At 39.5% G+C, this 15,726-nt stretch overlaps 1 protein-coding gene across 2 annotated transcripts in view; it reads left to right on the top strand.

The window, feature by feature from the left end:
- MYO1E (myosin IE) overlaps positions 1-15,726 on the top strand; it is a 230,215-nt gene that overhangs the window by 124,110 nt on the left and 90,379 nt on the right. For both annotated transcript variants that reach the window (XM_012443130.3, XM_012443129.3), the window contains exons 5-6: positions 9,914-10,001; positions 14,736-14,825. In XM_012443130.3, coding sequence (XP_012298553.1) covers positions 9,914-10,001; positions 14,736-14,825 — 178 coding nt within the window. The remainder of the gene's footprint in view (positions 1-9,913; positions 10,002-14,735; positions 14,826-15,726) is intronic.

Here is a 15,726-nt window from a genome sequence, read left to right as displayed (position 1 = left end):
TCTTTCTATCTTGACCTCGGCAAGGCTCAGTTACTTCATCTGTAAAATGGGAATTCATACCTTAAAGGAATGTAAAGAAAATGTAATGAGGAAATATACATGAAGAAAAAAATTTCACTCTTGAAGAGTGATGTAAAAGATCTGCTAGTTACATTAAAAGGAATTTCAGAGCTGGTAAGTAGCCGAGCTGGGACTCAAACTTGGTCTTCATACGCAACATTGGGTTCTTCCAACTGCATCACTCTGGGCCAGGATGAGCATTACCATGTTGTTGGCAGACTAGGTGAAAATTTTTTCTACTTGACAACACCAATTAACTAGGTATTTGTCTGGGGTTGGGAAGAAATACCAGATGTTACTCTTACTCAGACTTTCCTCAATCTATTAAAGAATGAATTTGTGTTACTTACCTAGTGGTTTCAGCATGGCTGCTTGTTTTTGACTGTTATGCTGTTAGCCATGGCATGTATTTGAGAATTAGTTTTTTAGTGTAATTCTAGGGTCTGATGGAGTCTCCCTCTCTCCATGGCCCTGAAACCTCCCAGATGTGCTTCGCCTCCAACTTGTTTCTGGTCCAGATCTAGTAGGGCTGCCAGGAAGGGAGCCTGTGAATTGAGTCATTGGAGAAGGCCATCCAGGACCTTCTTTGATGTGGTTTCTCATTCTCACAGAATTATCTTGTCTTGTGATCACAGTGATGTAGGCAATTATTTGTTAGTTCCAACCGTGTGAGGTAATAAATGTTATTGGCAGAAGGCTTGCTTAAATGGGTATGTATCAGTAAAGACTCAGGAGTAGCTAAAAGTTTTCTAATACTATGAAATATTCATAGGGTGACTTTGGGAAACATCGCTGATTTTTATTGACTAGTCAACTCATATGAGGATCTTAAAGGTTTACCTTCTTCTGAGATAGTATAGCTCTGACCCCTGACACAGTCTCCCTCACCTCCTTTTCTAGCTCTGCCACTCACTAGCTAAGTGTCCTTGAGCAATTTGCTTACCTTTACTCACTTCAAATAATGGAGACAATAAAAGCACCTACCTCATGGGCTCTTATGTGGGTCAAGTGATTGATACATGTAAAGCACTTAAAACAGCCTATGACATGCATGATACACACAACGAACACATCCTACCTACAGTTATCATGGCCACGGTATTTCTGTGTGTTCCTTCCAGGCCTCCTTTGGAATCGATGTTATTTCTCATCGTCTGGACCATATTTCAATAGATGAATAACTGTGTTCTTCTTTAATAACTTTGGAATTCCAAAAAATGTTTTTTAAAAAAACTATCCCTGTATTTTTATTCCTTGGGTTACACCTTTTGAAATAAGAGTTGTGTTCCACTATATGTCTCTGTATTTGCAAAAAAGCAGGGTCTAATTAAATAAGTCCCAGTGGGAATTTCCACTGTCTTGTTTATCTCCCCAACACATTGACACAGTTGATCCTGACTCCGTTTGCTCTCATGAAGCCACATGCATCTTCCTGCCTCTCTGTGTGCCTCTCTGACTTTTGCATCTTCTCTGTTTTCTGTGTTTTTCGCCCTTTACAGCTCTAAAGAGTTCAGGCATTCCATTTTGTAGGATGACCTCAGGCTGAGTCTACCTGATATTTCATGACCAGGCTCAGGTCATGCTCTCCAGGCCAGAATATCTTAGAAACAATGCAGTGCTCTTGATCACCCGGTTCCATAGGCATCTGCTAGGTTTCTTCTCATTAAATTCACCCTATTTTCTTTTAGGATGTGTTAGTATTTTGTGGGGATATATTCTGAGATTATGACAACATCCTGCTCCACATCAAATGACCTACCAGCCTGAGCATCCATAATGACTCCTCCCCAGTCAGTCATCCATATGATGGCTGCCAAATGGTGATGATCTAATTCCATCATTCCTTCTACATTTATTAGTTGGTATTCCACTGTGAGGAAGAGCCTTCCCTTCTCTCCTATTTATTTATTGATTCATTTACTTTCTTATGGCAATATAGAATTATGGCTTTCTATATGTTCAAAGGTTCATAATCTATTAGTGTGATTACTTATTTTGATTTGGCTGGTGGGAACCCCTTTCAGCTGGCTCTTATATGCTTGACATGTCCACATGTCCACTCATATGCTTGACATGTTACACCACTGTAAATTTCCTTACCTTTTGGCACAGTTATATATTCCACGCTCAGCTTGAATTTTCCCTGCTCCAGCCCTGGCATTTCCCCAAGCAGCCCTGGTTCCTTTTATTGCAAAACGGTATTTAGAGATCAACATCGGGTGCTTTGTGTGTTTAGTGACACCTGGGTGCCATTGCTTCTAGGCCCTCTTAGTGGACAATGCTAAGAAATATGTTTACTTAACTATTCTATGTTGATGGATATTTGCATTATTTTCACAATAAGTATTTTATTTTCATTGTATTTCTTTTTAAGGTTTTAATTTTGGGCAAGTGATTCTGATTTCATATTTATAGAAGTCATATAGAGGTTCCCATTTACATTAATAAATTGTGTCAGTTTTGAAAAAAGTGCAAGTAAATAATATATCATTTGTTCTACATAGGTAAAGGCAAATTTATCAGTATGCTGCCTTGAGAAAATGGAATTCTAGAGTCTGTATAACATGTAGCACTAAATGCCACAGGCCAGAACCCTTTGTGCATCCCCAAACCTGATACCCAGGAACCTGATACCCAGGGTCACTCTTGGATCTCTACACTGCCTTCCAGCTCGACTCCCCACCCCTCCCAACTTCCCACCTCACACTCAAGCCCTGTTACTTTTTACTTGTTTAATTTTTTTTTTTTAAGACGCAGAATCTCGCTCTGTTACCCGGGCTGGAGTGCAGTAGCTCAACAATAGCTCACTGCAGCCTCACTGTCCTGCACTCAAAACGATCCTCCCACCTCAGCCTCCCGAATAACTAGGACCACAGGAGCACACTACCACACCCAGCTAATTATTTTTAATTTTTAAATTTTAATTAATTAATGTATTTATTTTTGAGATAGAGTCTTGCTCTATCACCCAGGCTGGAGTGCAGTGGCAAAGTCTCAGCTCACTGCAACCTCTGCCTCCCAGGTTCAAATGATTCTCCTGCTTCATCCTTCTGAGCAGCTGGGACTACAAGTGCATGCCACCATGCCCAGCTAATTTTTTTGTATTTTTAGTAGAGATAAGGTTTCACCATGTCAGCTAGGCTGGTCTTGAACTCCTGACCTCAGGTCATCCACATGCCTTGGCCTCCCAAAGTGCTGGGTTTATAGACATGAGCTACCATGCCTGGCCAATTTTTTTTGTTTTTATTTGTCTTATTATTATTATTATTATTGGGTTTTTTGGTTGTTTTTGTTCTTTTTAAAAAATAAGATCTAGTTATTTGCCAAGGCTGGTCTCCAACTCCCTTGGCCTCCCATATTGTTGAGATGACAGGTGTGAGCCACTGTACCCATCCTCTCAAGTCCTGTTTAACTACCTGTGATTCCCTTCACATGTACCCCACAGAATTTTTGTTTTTAGCCTAGCACTTTCTTTCTCTCTTTCTTTTTTTAATTGTACTTTGGGTACCCTGCAGAATTTTTATTTTTAGCCTAGCATTCTTTCTTTCTTTCTTTCTTTCTTTCTTTCTTTCTTTCTTTCTTTCTTTCTTTCTTTTTCTTTCTTTCTTTTTAATTGTACTTTAGGTACCCTGCAGAATTTTTGTTTTTAGCCTAGCACTTTCTTTCTTTCTTTCTTTCTTTCTTTCTTTCTTTCTCTCTCTCTCTTTCTTTCCTTTCTTTCTTTCTTTCTTTCTAATTGTACTTTAGGTACCCTGCAGAATTTTTGTTTTTAGCCTAGCACTTTCTTTCTTTCTTTCTTTCTTTGTTTCTTTCTTTTTTAATTGTACTTTAGGTACCCTGCAGAATTTTTGGTTTTAGCCTAGCACTTTCTTTCTTTCTTTCTTTGTTTCTTTCTTTATTTCTTTTTCTTTCTTTCTTTTTAATTGTACTTTAGGTACCCTGCAGAATTTTTGGTTTTAGCCTAGCACTTTCTTTCTTTCTTTCTTTCTTTCTTTCTTTCTTTCTTTTTTAATTGTACTTTAGGTACCCTGCAGAATTTTTGGTTTTAGCCTAGCACTTTCTTTCTTTCTTTCTTTGTTTCTTTTTTTATTTCTTTTTCTTTCTTTCTTTTTAATTGTACTTTAGGTACCCTGCAGAATTTTTGGTTTTAGCCTAGCACTTTCTCTTTCTTTCTTTCTTTCTCTCTCTCTCTCTCTCTCTCTTTCCTTTCTTTCTTTCTTTCTAATTGTACTTTAGGTACCCTGCAGAATTTTTGTTTTTAGCCTAGCACTTTCTTCCTTTCTTTCTTTATTTCTTTTTCTTTCTTTCTTTTTTAATTGTACTTTAGGTACCCTGCAGAATTTTTGGTTTTAGCCTAGCGCTTTCTTTCTTTCTTTCTTTCTTTCTTTTCTTTTTCTTTCTTTCTTTTTAATTGTACTTTAGGTACCCTGCAGAATTTTTGTTTTTAGCCTAGCACTTTCTTTCTTTCTTTCTTTCTCTCTCTCTTTCTTTCCTTTCTTTCTTTCTTTCTTTCTAATTGTACTTTAGGTACCCTGCAGAATTTTTGTTTTTAGCCTAGCACTTTCTTTCTTTCTTTCTTTCTTTCTTTCTTTCTTTCTTTCTTTCTTTCTTTCTTTCTTTCTCTCTCTCTCTCTCTCTTTCTTTCTTTCTTTTTTAATTGTACTTTAGGTACCCTGCAGAATTTTTACCTCTTACTTACGGCTCAGGGTTCATCCCCGTCTCTAAGATGTATACACACAAGTACACATACATATACACACCTGGCTAACTTGATTGTCCTTGTGGGGACGTAACTAATTGTGACTTCCTTTAGGAATCTTTTCATCAGGAATAGCTGCCACCCACAGATCCCTAAAACTATACCCACATCTCCACTGTGTTATTAATAGCCTTTGTATTCTCGACTTCCCTGTGAGACAGTGAGTGAGCTCTTCTCTGACAGAAGCCACATCTCGTTCTGGCCTTTGGCTTAACACATTGGGGCAGAGAGGGTGTTAGATAATGCATGTTGGGTGAACAAAAGTCGGCATCATTTTTGTTTTAAGTGTTTATGCTTTTTAAAGCACAAACAAAAAGTTGGAAAAGCGACATTTCAATTACATCGATTGAGACAGTTACAAGGGAACACCGGTTCCTGCGGTACAGAACCAGGAGAGAGATTTTGAGACCAGGAATGCGGAGATGGGAGTGTGTTGGTGAGTCTTCCGATAGTAGTAACAGCTGATCCTACCTATTTTATGGAGTATCTCAAAAAACAAAAAATTAACTGAAGTATTTTTACACTTGCTGAGTCAGTTGAAGCGACTAGAAAATACTATTGATTTTTAAGTGAGGAATAACCCTTCTCAGAAAAATAATTGTGGTCCTTGGATTATGTCATTGTAAATGGCGCTTTTTTTAACCCCAGAACATTCTTTCCATTGCTTTGATATTTTACCATATGTTTTCATTTCTATAACTAACACACACACACACACACACACACACACACACACCAGTTCTTCCTGTTTGAGTTAATATTTCCTATAAAGTCTGTTACGACTTTGATTGAAAATTGCTTGTCTTGTTTCCAGCTGGCTATACAAGAACTAACTAGGGAGTTTGTTAGAAATTCCTATTCCTAGACTGTGTCCTTGGAGACTGGGATCCAGCAGGTTGGAAGAGGGGCCAGACATAGGCAATTAGAAAGTATTCTGACGATTCTGGTAGACTGCCAGATTTGGGAACCACTGGGATGTTTTCCTAATTTCTAGAGTATTTGTGTGTGTGTGTGTGTGTGTGTGTGTGTGTGTCCACTTTAGAAGTCAAGTGAAGACAGATAATTAGGAAGGGCTGCCTGGAAGCATAAACAAAGCAAATTGCTCTATAATAACTGTTGTGAGATACAAAGTAATAATTTGGGATATGCTGTATGATCTGTCTGATACCTTCACTTTCTTTTAGCTTGGGTTTTAGTCCTGGAGAAGAAACGATATTTTCTCATCCCAAATAGACCAGTGTAATCACGGTTGTGTATACTGTAAGCTTCAAGTCATTATGTAACATTCCATTATTGTACCATATTTTGAGCAAATCACCACCTCTGATCAATAAAAATTCTTCTTAAGTGTCTGTAAATGGAAACCAAGTAATGAAAATTCCAATCAATGTTTAGTGAGAACTGATTATTTTAAGTCTCCTGGAAAAGAGCCCAATTACAGAGAATGCAAATATCCTATTTTTGGAACTGGTATACTTGTTTTAATATATGAAAAGGATTACTTTCCATTATGATTACTTTCTTTTGTTTCCAACAAAAAAGACAAAATATTTCATGTCTGAATACGGTATTAATCGAAGACACAGTGGAGGGGGGGTTACTAGCATTACTATACTTTTATTTTATAATTCTTTTTTCAATTTAATCAGTTCTGCTTCATAGATACTATTTTATAATTCTAATAGGGTATGCGCTTGCGCGCGCTCTCTCTCTCTCTCTCTCTCTCTCTCTCACACACACACACACACACACACACTCTCTGACTCTCTCTCTCGCTTTCTCTGTCTGTCTCTCTTTCTCTCTTTCCCAGCTTGTTCTAACAAAGTTTAAATGTGGCAGTGTAAACTTAAGGAAAATATACATACTCATGGTGATATATAGGAAGTTGAATAATAGTGAATGAAATTGATCAATGATGATTATCATTGTGAGGTGTGATCCCTCCCTTTTTCTCTGTAACAGCTGTTTTTAAGAATCTGAAATATACAAATTTCAAAAATATCTAAAATTTTGTTTTTGAGACAGAGTTTCGCTTTTGCTGCCCAGGCTGGAATGCAGTGACACCATCTTGGTTCACGACAACTTTCACCTCCCAGGTTCAAGAGATTCTTCTGCCTCAGCCTCCTGAGTAACTGGGATTACAGGCGCCCACCACCACACCCAGCTAAATTTTAAATTTTTAGTAGAGACAAGATTTCACTATGTTGGCCAGGCTGGTCTCTTACTCCTGACCTCAAGTGATCCATCCACCTCGGCCTCCCAAAGTGCTGGGATTACTGGTATGATTACAAAGTGCTGGAATTACTGGGATTACTGGTATACCCAGCCTAAAAATCTAAAAAAATTTAAGAATTATGAGAAAGCACATCAAAAGAAAAAAGAGCCAGGCGTGGTGGCTCACACCTGTAATCCCAGCACTTTGGGAAGCCGAGGCGGGTGGATCACCTGGGCTCAGGAGCTCTAGACCAACTTGGCAAACATAGTGAAACCCATCTCTACTAAAAATAAAAAAAATTAGCTAGGCATGGTGGCTCACACCTGTAATCCCAGATACTTGGGAAGCTCAGGCAGGAGAATCACTTGAACCAGGGATGTGGAGGTTGCAACGAGCTGAGATTGTGCCAGTGCACTTCAGCCTGGGCGACAAAGTGAGACTCCATCCCCCCAGAAAAAACAAAAAACAAAAAATCATTCCTATAACAGACTCCTAATAAGTCAGGAATATTTCTTTTTCTTTTCTTTCTTTCTTTTTTTTTTTTTTTTTGTGGTATATGCAGAACGTTAGACATAAAGTCAGGAGTATTTCTCTTTCCTTGTCTTTTTTGTCCATACATTATTTTTACATAGTTTTAAACTTGTTATAAATACAGTGCCTTCTATTCATGTTTCCACTTAACCTTAGCTGCATTAACTTTATGATGCTACATAGTCTTTGTAAGTATTTCAATGACAGTGCAATATTATATTGGGTAGTTATACCATTGTAATCTTCGACTTTCCAATATTCTTAAATATTTACATTGTTTACAGCTTATAAAATGGGGTTTCCATGTTGCAAAAATGTGTAATTCAAATGATAGAGTACTTGTATTGACCTTGGATCTAGTAAATACATCATCTGAGTATGTCAACCATTTGAAAAGATAATTTCCCCATGGAGTTGAATTTACCAGACCTACTTAATGCTTGTGAGTAAGCATGTCCTCTGGAAGCAGTGTGACACCCCATCCCAGGCTGGCTGGTTTTCTACTTGCTACTGTAGCTTATGAAATTTCAGTTTGGTTTTTTCATTCAGGTGACCAGGGAGCCAAGAGCATAGCACTAGGGCGGTGAGTGAATCGCATAGATGGGTTCAGACTAGGGTGGTGAGTGACTTGCATAGATGGGTTCACACTAGGGTGGTGAGTGGATCGCAGAGATGGGTTCACACTAGGGTGGTGTGTGAATCACATAGATGGGTTCAGACTTTTGAAGGTCGTAAGCACTGAGCAGAGGATGTTTCCTGCCTCCCCATAATTCCTTTAAAACCATATATTAGTTCAAGGAAATTCAGCAAAGTTTTGAGTTTTGCCATATGGCCAGCTCAATTCTTTTGTTTGTTTTGTTTTGAAATACAAAATTATTTCAAATTTATTTTGGTTTCCTTTTGGAAATGCGAGGATCACCTTGCTTGATTGTTCCCTAAGCAAATGTTTTCTCTTTTCTTGGATAACTCAGCAATTGATAACAATTAACTGGGCTGGATATTCATAGAAGAACATTTGCTCTGCACCCTAAAATTTTTTTATTGCAAAGAGCAAACAAAAATTTTGTCATATGAACTTGTAGCAGCCTGAATTTTTCATACTAACTTTCACCATCATTTTATATGACATGGGTTTCTTTAATTAATTAATTCTCTTCTGGTAACACAGAGTACCAATAGAAAGGTGAAAAATCTGACTTAAGCATGTTTTGAATTGAGGTTATTATCAATTCAGGGGGATTTTGAAGGAAGAATGGGGATTTTGAAGAGTAGACTATATATTATTAACAAAAGGCTCTCCCCCTGCAGGAAGACTACCCAGAGGAAGGTGGCCTTTGTTACTCAGGATGTGATTAATATTGCTTCAAGGTTTAATTTTAGAATTTCTAAAATAAGGAAGCTTGCATCAGTTCAGGCAAATGGTTTGAAACCTCACAGTGCCCACTTTTGCTTTTCACTTTTTAAATTACAAAAATAGCATATGCATTATAAAACATTTGAAAAACAATGAATTAAAACACGTTTCTCATTGTCTCTGCCTTGACCAAAGCCTTTGTTAATATTTTGTGGTAGTTCCAGTCTTTCTTTTTTTCTTTTCTTCTTTTTTTTGAGACATTGCTTCGCTCTTGTCACCCATGCTGGAGCTCAATGACGCAATCTCCAGTCACTGCAACCTCTGCCTCCTGGGTTCAAGTGATTCTCCAGCCTCAGCCTCCCAAGTAAATGGGATTACAGGCACCCACCACCATGCCGGCTAATTTTTGTATTTTTAATAGAGACGGGGTTTCACCATGTTGGCCAGGCTTGTCTCAAACTCCTGACTTCAGGTGATCTGCCTGCCTCAAATTCCAAAGTGCTGGGATTACAGGTGTGAGCCACCATGCCTGGTCCCAGTCTTTCTTTCTTATGTACTTTTTAAAAAAATTGTAATTGTGTTTTGTATATAACTCGAATGACTTATTTCACTTAACATGATTTCATATGCTTGTTTTCTACATTTATGGTCTCCATGACAGTTGTAATTTATGCAGAATTCCACCCTTGTGATACTCCATAATTTTCCTAATTATATTCCCCATTATTGGGCATGTAAAATTCTTGATGATCAGTTCTATGCACAGTGGTAATTATCCACACCATGTTAGTTCTGCTCACACAGGTCACAAAGGCGACCTAATCCTGCCATAACTTGCCTTTCTCTACCGGTATTGTACTTGGAAAAAAAACAAAAGAATTCCTTTCTACCTCTTTTCTTTTTGTTTCTGTTTGTTTTGTGGGATGCGGGGACAAGGAAGGGAGCTGGTCGCAATTCACTTCTCAGGTGAGCATTTTTGTCTGTCTTTCTTTAGTGGTGAAAGTGGTGCTGGAAAAACAGTGGCTGCCAAATATATCATGAGCTACATCTCCAGAGTGTCTGGAGGAGGCCCCAAAGTCCAGGTGAGTGGGTGATGGCCCATTATGGGACCTTATACTATGGGAAATGTAAGAGGCTCCAGTTGCCGTTAGAAAACAATGTCTCTTCCACAGAAAAGACGTTGGTTCTATAACTGTGAAACTTGAAATCTGCAAAGGAATAACATGTTTTAAGATAGGTGTGTACCTAATGTTCGATGAATTCCTATAAATCAGTAAAAAGGTCAGCAGCCCAAAAGGAAAATAAACAAAGGACATGAAAGACAACTCATAGAAAAGGAAATATAAATTACTCACAAAACACAGAAGTATGTTCGCCATCATGATAACAAAAATGCAAATTAAAACTACATTAGAAAACTAATTTTTGCCTAGATTAGCAAAAATCTTACCATGTTTTAATCGCTTGATCAGAAGGGAGTAGCGACACAGGTTTTCTTATGCATTGCTGGTAAGACATGAACTAGTGCACTTTAATGAAGGACATTTCAACAAAAGCTATCAAACTTAAACATATGCCGTATGAGTCGGCATTTCTGCTTAAGAGAATTTATTCTTTAGATATGTTGAAATGAATACAAAATAATGCATGTATAAAGTTATTTGTAGCAATTTTGGTAATGCAAAAGACTGAAAAACAGTGTTCATCACTAGGCATCTGGTGAAATAATTTGTGGTTTGTCATATAATAGAATATTATACAGCAATAAAAATGAAGCTTCATGTACTGATAGAGAATGGTCTTCAAGATATATCATTAATGACAAAAGCCAAGGTTCAGAACATTGTGTGTAATATATGCTGCCATTTAAGGGATCAAAAGAGGGTGTGTATTTGTATTTGTTTGGATATGTATCACATATCCCTAGAAGTATACACAAGAAACTGTCAACAATGGTTGTCTTGGGCGGGTGGGGCTGGGAGACTGAGAGAAGGGACTACTCTTCCTGTATACCCTTTAGAAACTTGGATGGTTTGAACGATGTGAACCGGTTGCCAATTCAAGAAACTTACAAAAATTTTAAAGGAAGAGACAGAGAAAGGGGAAACAGGGAAGGAATAAAGAAAGACTAAAGAGTATAAAGGAAATGTTAGGAAAGAGAAAAGACCCAGAGAATCAGGATACTCAAGAGGTGAAAATTAAAATCAACATTGGCAGGAATGAGTAAAACCTCTTCCTGAGAGAGCGAGCTGTGGATGATGGTGATGGTGAGCTAAGGTCCATAAGGGGTGGCCCACGCTCAGCGTTCATCACCAGTATGCACCACTGGTGACAGAATTCATTCCAAAGATTAGTTTTTTAAATCAGAATTATTTAATGTTATTCCCATGATTGGCTGTAGACGTTTAAAAAACACATAAAATTGGCCCGGCGTGGTGACTCATGCCTGTAATCCAGCACTTTGGGAGGCTAAGGGGGACAGATCACAAGGTTAGGAGATTGAGACCATCCTGGCCAATATGGTGAAACCCCATCTCTAGTAAAATACAAAAAATTAGCCAGGCATGGTGGTATGTGCCTATAGTTCCAGCTCCTCGGAAGGCTGAGACAGGAGAATCGCTTGAAGCCAGGAGGCAAAAGTTGCAGTGAACCAAGATCGTGCCACTGCACTCCAGCCTGGTGACAAAGCAGGACTCGGTCAAAAAAAAAGACACGTAAAATTACCTTTATTGTGGTTTTTTTGAGATGGGGTCTCATTCTGTCACCCAGGCTGAAATGCAATGGCGTGATCTTGGCTCACTGCAGCCTCCTCCTTCTCCTCAGCTTAGGTGATCCTCCCACCTCAACCTCACAAATAGCTAGGACCCCAGGTGCACGCCACCATGCCTGGCTAATTTTTTGTATTTTTGGTAGAGACAAGGTTTTAACCACGTTGCCCAGGCTTGTCTCAAACTCCTGAGCTCAAGTGATCCACCCTCCTAGGCTTCCCAAAGTGTTGGGATTACGACCATGAGCCTCCATGTCTGGCCCCTATCTATTGATTAAGTAGTGTTCTGTCCTGTACTAGTAGATCAGAAAGCTTAAGGCAGCGCCAAACGTTCCTCCTTTGAATTTCTGGATCTTTATTAACTCTTTCTGTCTTCTGTTTGCTGGCCAGACGTGCCTATACCATTTAACTATAGCTTCTTTCAGGGAGAGAACAAGAGACAGAATCTTCTTCTATCTCTTCCCTTCTTTAATTACAGGCTTTAAAACTGAGAATATTTATGTATCCATCCCATCCATCCATCCATCCATATCTATTCATTATTGATTAGTGATATCCAACAGAATTTTGTGGTATGTGGTGAACATATCAGAGAAAAAAGAGAAAGAGCAAACTAAGGTTACAGAGTGAAGGGTTCTTAAAGTGGCCTCTTGCTCTGAATGAAAGGAAGATGGACAGCAGCTCTGACCAGTAGAAAGGTGACGCAAGCCATATATGTAATTCTAAATTTTCCAGTAGACAAGTTAAAAGAAGTAAAAAGAAAAAAAGGAAATAACTTTGTAAAATAATATTATTTAACCCAATATATAAAAAATGATCATTTTATTATATAATCAATATAACAAAATTAATGAGATACTTTATATCTTTTTGGTACTGAGTCTTTGAAAACCCAGTGTGTATTCTACACTTAGATCTCAGTTGGGGTAGCCACAGCCACGTGTGACTTACGGCTTTCATGTTGGACAGTGAGGGCAGCTCTAGAACCTAGGTTCGTGTGGTTCAGTCCATTTGCTTTTCTCCATTCCTGTGATTCTACCAGATCTTGAGAGGGTTGACATGGAGACAAGAATCCAGGATGCTATTTTGCAGATGGGCTACACTTTATTTTTTAAATTTATTTCTTTTTTTGAGACGGAGTATTGCTTTGTTGCCAAGCTGGAGTGCAGTGGCATGATCTCAGCTCACTGCAACTTTCGCCTCCCTAGTTCAAGCGATTCTCTTGCCTCAGCCTCCCGAGTAGCTGGGACTACAGGTGCGTGCCACCATGCGCAGCTAATCTTTTTATTTTTGAAGAGATAGGATTTCACCATGTTGGCCAGGATGGTCTCAATCTCTTGACATTTGGGATCTGCCTGCCTCAGCCTCCCAAAGTGCTGGGATTACAGGCATGAGCCACCATGCCCGGCTGATGGGCTGCCCTTTTACCTTAGTTTGCTCTTTCTCTTTTCCCTGATATGCCTGTCACATGGCAGAAAATTCTGTTGAACATCACTGATCATTGGTGAGTACGTATCGATGGAATGGATGGATGGACGCAAACATGGATGGATAGATGGATGAATAGATACATAAAGATTCTCGTGTTTAAAGTCCATAATTTAAAAAGGGAAAAGACAGAATCTTCTGTCTTTTGTTCTCTTCCTAAGAGAAGCTGAGTGTGGTTAAATGGTATAGGTATATCCGGCCAGCAAAAAAAAGAAAGAGTTAATGAAGATCCACAAATTCAAAATTGATTTTACAAAGAAAAGCAAAGTTTATATCATTCCGTGAGTTTTTAAAAGAAAGTAGGCAGCTTGGAAGTATGTTTCTAAGCTTTGAAACTGACCCATGAAAGGATTACCCAGAATTGCCCTTGGTGCGATAGCTAAGGATGACTCCCTAGTCACAAGGAAAGGCCAGTTCTCATTTCTCATGGCAGTTTCTCTTCTGAATGTTCAGAAGGGTGCCAGGAGAACACTTTGGCTGTTACATAGTCAGTTAGTAGTTAGTGCCTTAATTTACTTCTCTTTGCTACACCCCCATGACCCAGTAGCCAGACTGCAGACAGTTAATGTTGATTTTTCTCTTCCTGTTTTCCTATGAGGACAATGATACAGAACCCTTGGCTTGGAATTAGTCAGTAGCTAAAGAGCACAAGCCAGAAGACTTGTTATTTCTGGAACATGTTTAACCATAGCATGTGAATAATTAGAAGTACAAGGAATGACTCACTTGTTGAAAGACTTCTCCAACATCAAATTCTGTCTATTGAGCAGTCTCATGTCTATGGTGTGTTTTGCACACTTCAGTAGAACGGGGATGTTTGAAAAACAAATTCTTCCTGTCTAGTAGGCCAGGACTTGTTCCACAGAATCTGCTGTTGAACCTTGCCGCTCAAAGTGTGTATCATTGCTGGCAAAACCAGCACCACCAGGGAGCTGGCTACAAATGCAGACTCTTGGGCCCTACCCCAACCTAGTGAGTCCACATCTGCTTTTTGTCCACATCCGCAGGTCATTCGTGCATATTAAAGATTGAGAAACACCAGGCTGTATTTGCATAACCTTGTTTGGGGAGGAGAAGTGGATTAATTTTCCTTAAGATAACTTGCAGTGGAGCAGGTGGAGGTGGGATGAGATGTGTTGGTAGAGTAGCTGGGATGGCGTAATGAGAATAAAGACCCTGGCCGAACAGCAGGGAGACAGCCCTTTGTCTACCGTTTCACTTTCTTTCCTGCTTTGACACCTGGCACACCCACAAGTGCAAGGTGAAGCTGCAGCAGCCAATTTGGAAACCCAAGCTGAGAACGTTTGTCTGAATAGTTCTGGTTTCCGTTGGCACTCTGGCTCTTGGGGATCTTTCGTCAAGCCATGGGAATTGGAAGACCCAAATACACAAACAGGTTGAGGTCTGTCATGGTAGAAGAATAAATCCTCCAGAAACCCCACATGGATGTGGGACCCCTCAACTTCATGCATTCAGAAACCAGGTCCTTAGAGAAAGTTTGGCTTACACTGTGTGGTAGGTGGTCACACCTTCCTAACCTCCAGTCTGTTTGCTGGGACAGCACGTGAAGGACATTATCCTGCAGTCCAACCCACTGCTGGAGGCCTTTGGGAACGCCAAGACCGTCCGGAACAACAACTCCAGCCGATTTGTAAGTCTCTTCCCTGTTTCAGAGAGTGTCGCTTGATTGATGATGTTGATGTTCCTGACTGAAGTCCAGTATCCCACAGGAAATGGGTGCTTTTCACATACCATCAGGGGGCCACCCCTTTAATCCTGCCTTCATTTTCTCTAGCAGCACGCTGCCAAGCTGCAGTTTGCCCTTTTTCTTGCGCCTCGGGGATACAAACAAAATAATTTTGAAAATAATTTTCCACTTGAGTTGCCTTACTAAGGAAAATAAATGATCAAAGTGGCAGCTTTGGCCTTGGAGGAATTGTCTTTATGGCCTGGAGACAAGACCTTCTTTCCTACTTTCCTAGACATAGAACTAACTAGAATAGAATAGATGGGCGTCCCAGGTATCGTTTCCCGCTAGCAATGGTTTCACTTCTTAGAACTTGGTCCGTAGACTCTGAAGGGTGCAGAGAGGTGGACTGATCTGGCCCCTTGGAGAGAAACTTCCTCCTCTCTGTCCCTCAGAGCGAGCTGCCTGCCCACCCCAGCCCTCTGGCTCTGAGCATCTGTCTTATGCCATACTCATACAACCTAACGACATCCAAAAGTGACTGACCTAGGCTCACAGGTTGCCTTCTAACTGGCTTACCTAATTAGGTAATGAAAATGTCAACCAAATGCGTTGTTGTGAATGCTCATTTAGTCATGCTTCTGTCTGGGTGTCTCCAGAGGGGGTAGATAGGAAAGCTGGCAAGGATCAGTATGAATATGTTCCCCTTGACAAAAGCCACATTTACAAAGAAACAAATGTTTACCCAGTAACCTTGATTTATATAGATTTTGCTGCTTTTTTCAACCATAGATCGTGTCTGGCACTAAAGCATTCACAGAGCCATCTGTGAGGCTGATTCTGGCACATTTTAAAATAAATAGGA

The sequence above is a fragment of the Aotus nancymaae genome, unplaced genomic scaffold (assembly GCF_030222135.1).
Source record: "Aotus nancymaae isolate 86718 unplaced genomic scaffold, 86718_ANA_hifiasm-v0.15.2.pri h1tg000041l, whole genome shotgun sequence".
In the NCBI taxonomy this organism is placed as follows: Eukaryota; Metazoa; Chordata; class Mammalia; order Primates; family Aotidae; genus Aotus; species Aotus nancymaae.
This window is presented reverse-complemented; position numbering and strand designations above follow the sequence as displayed.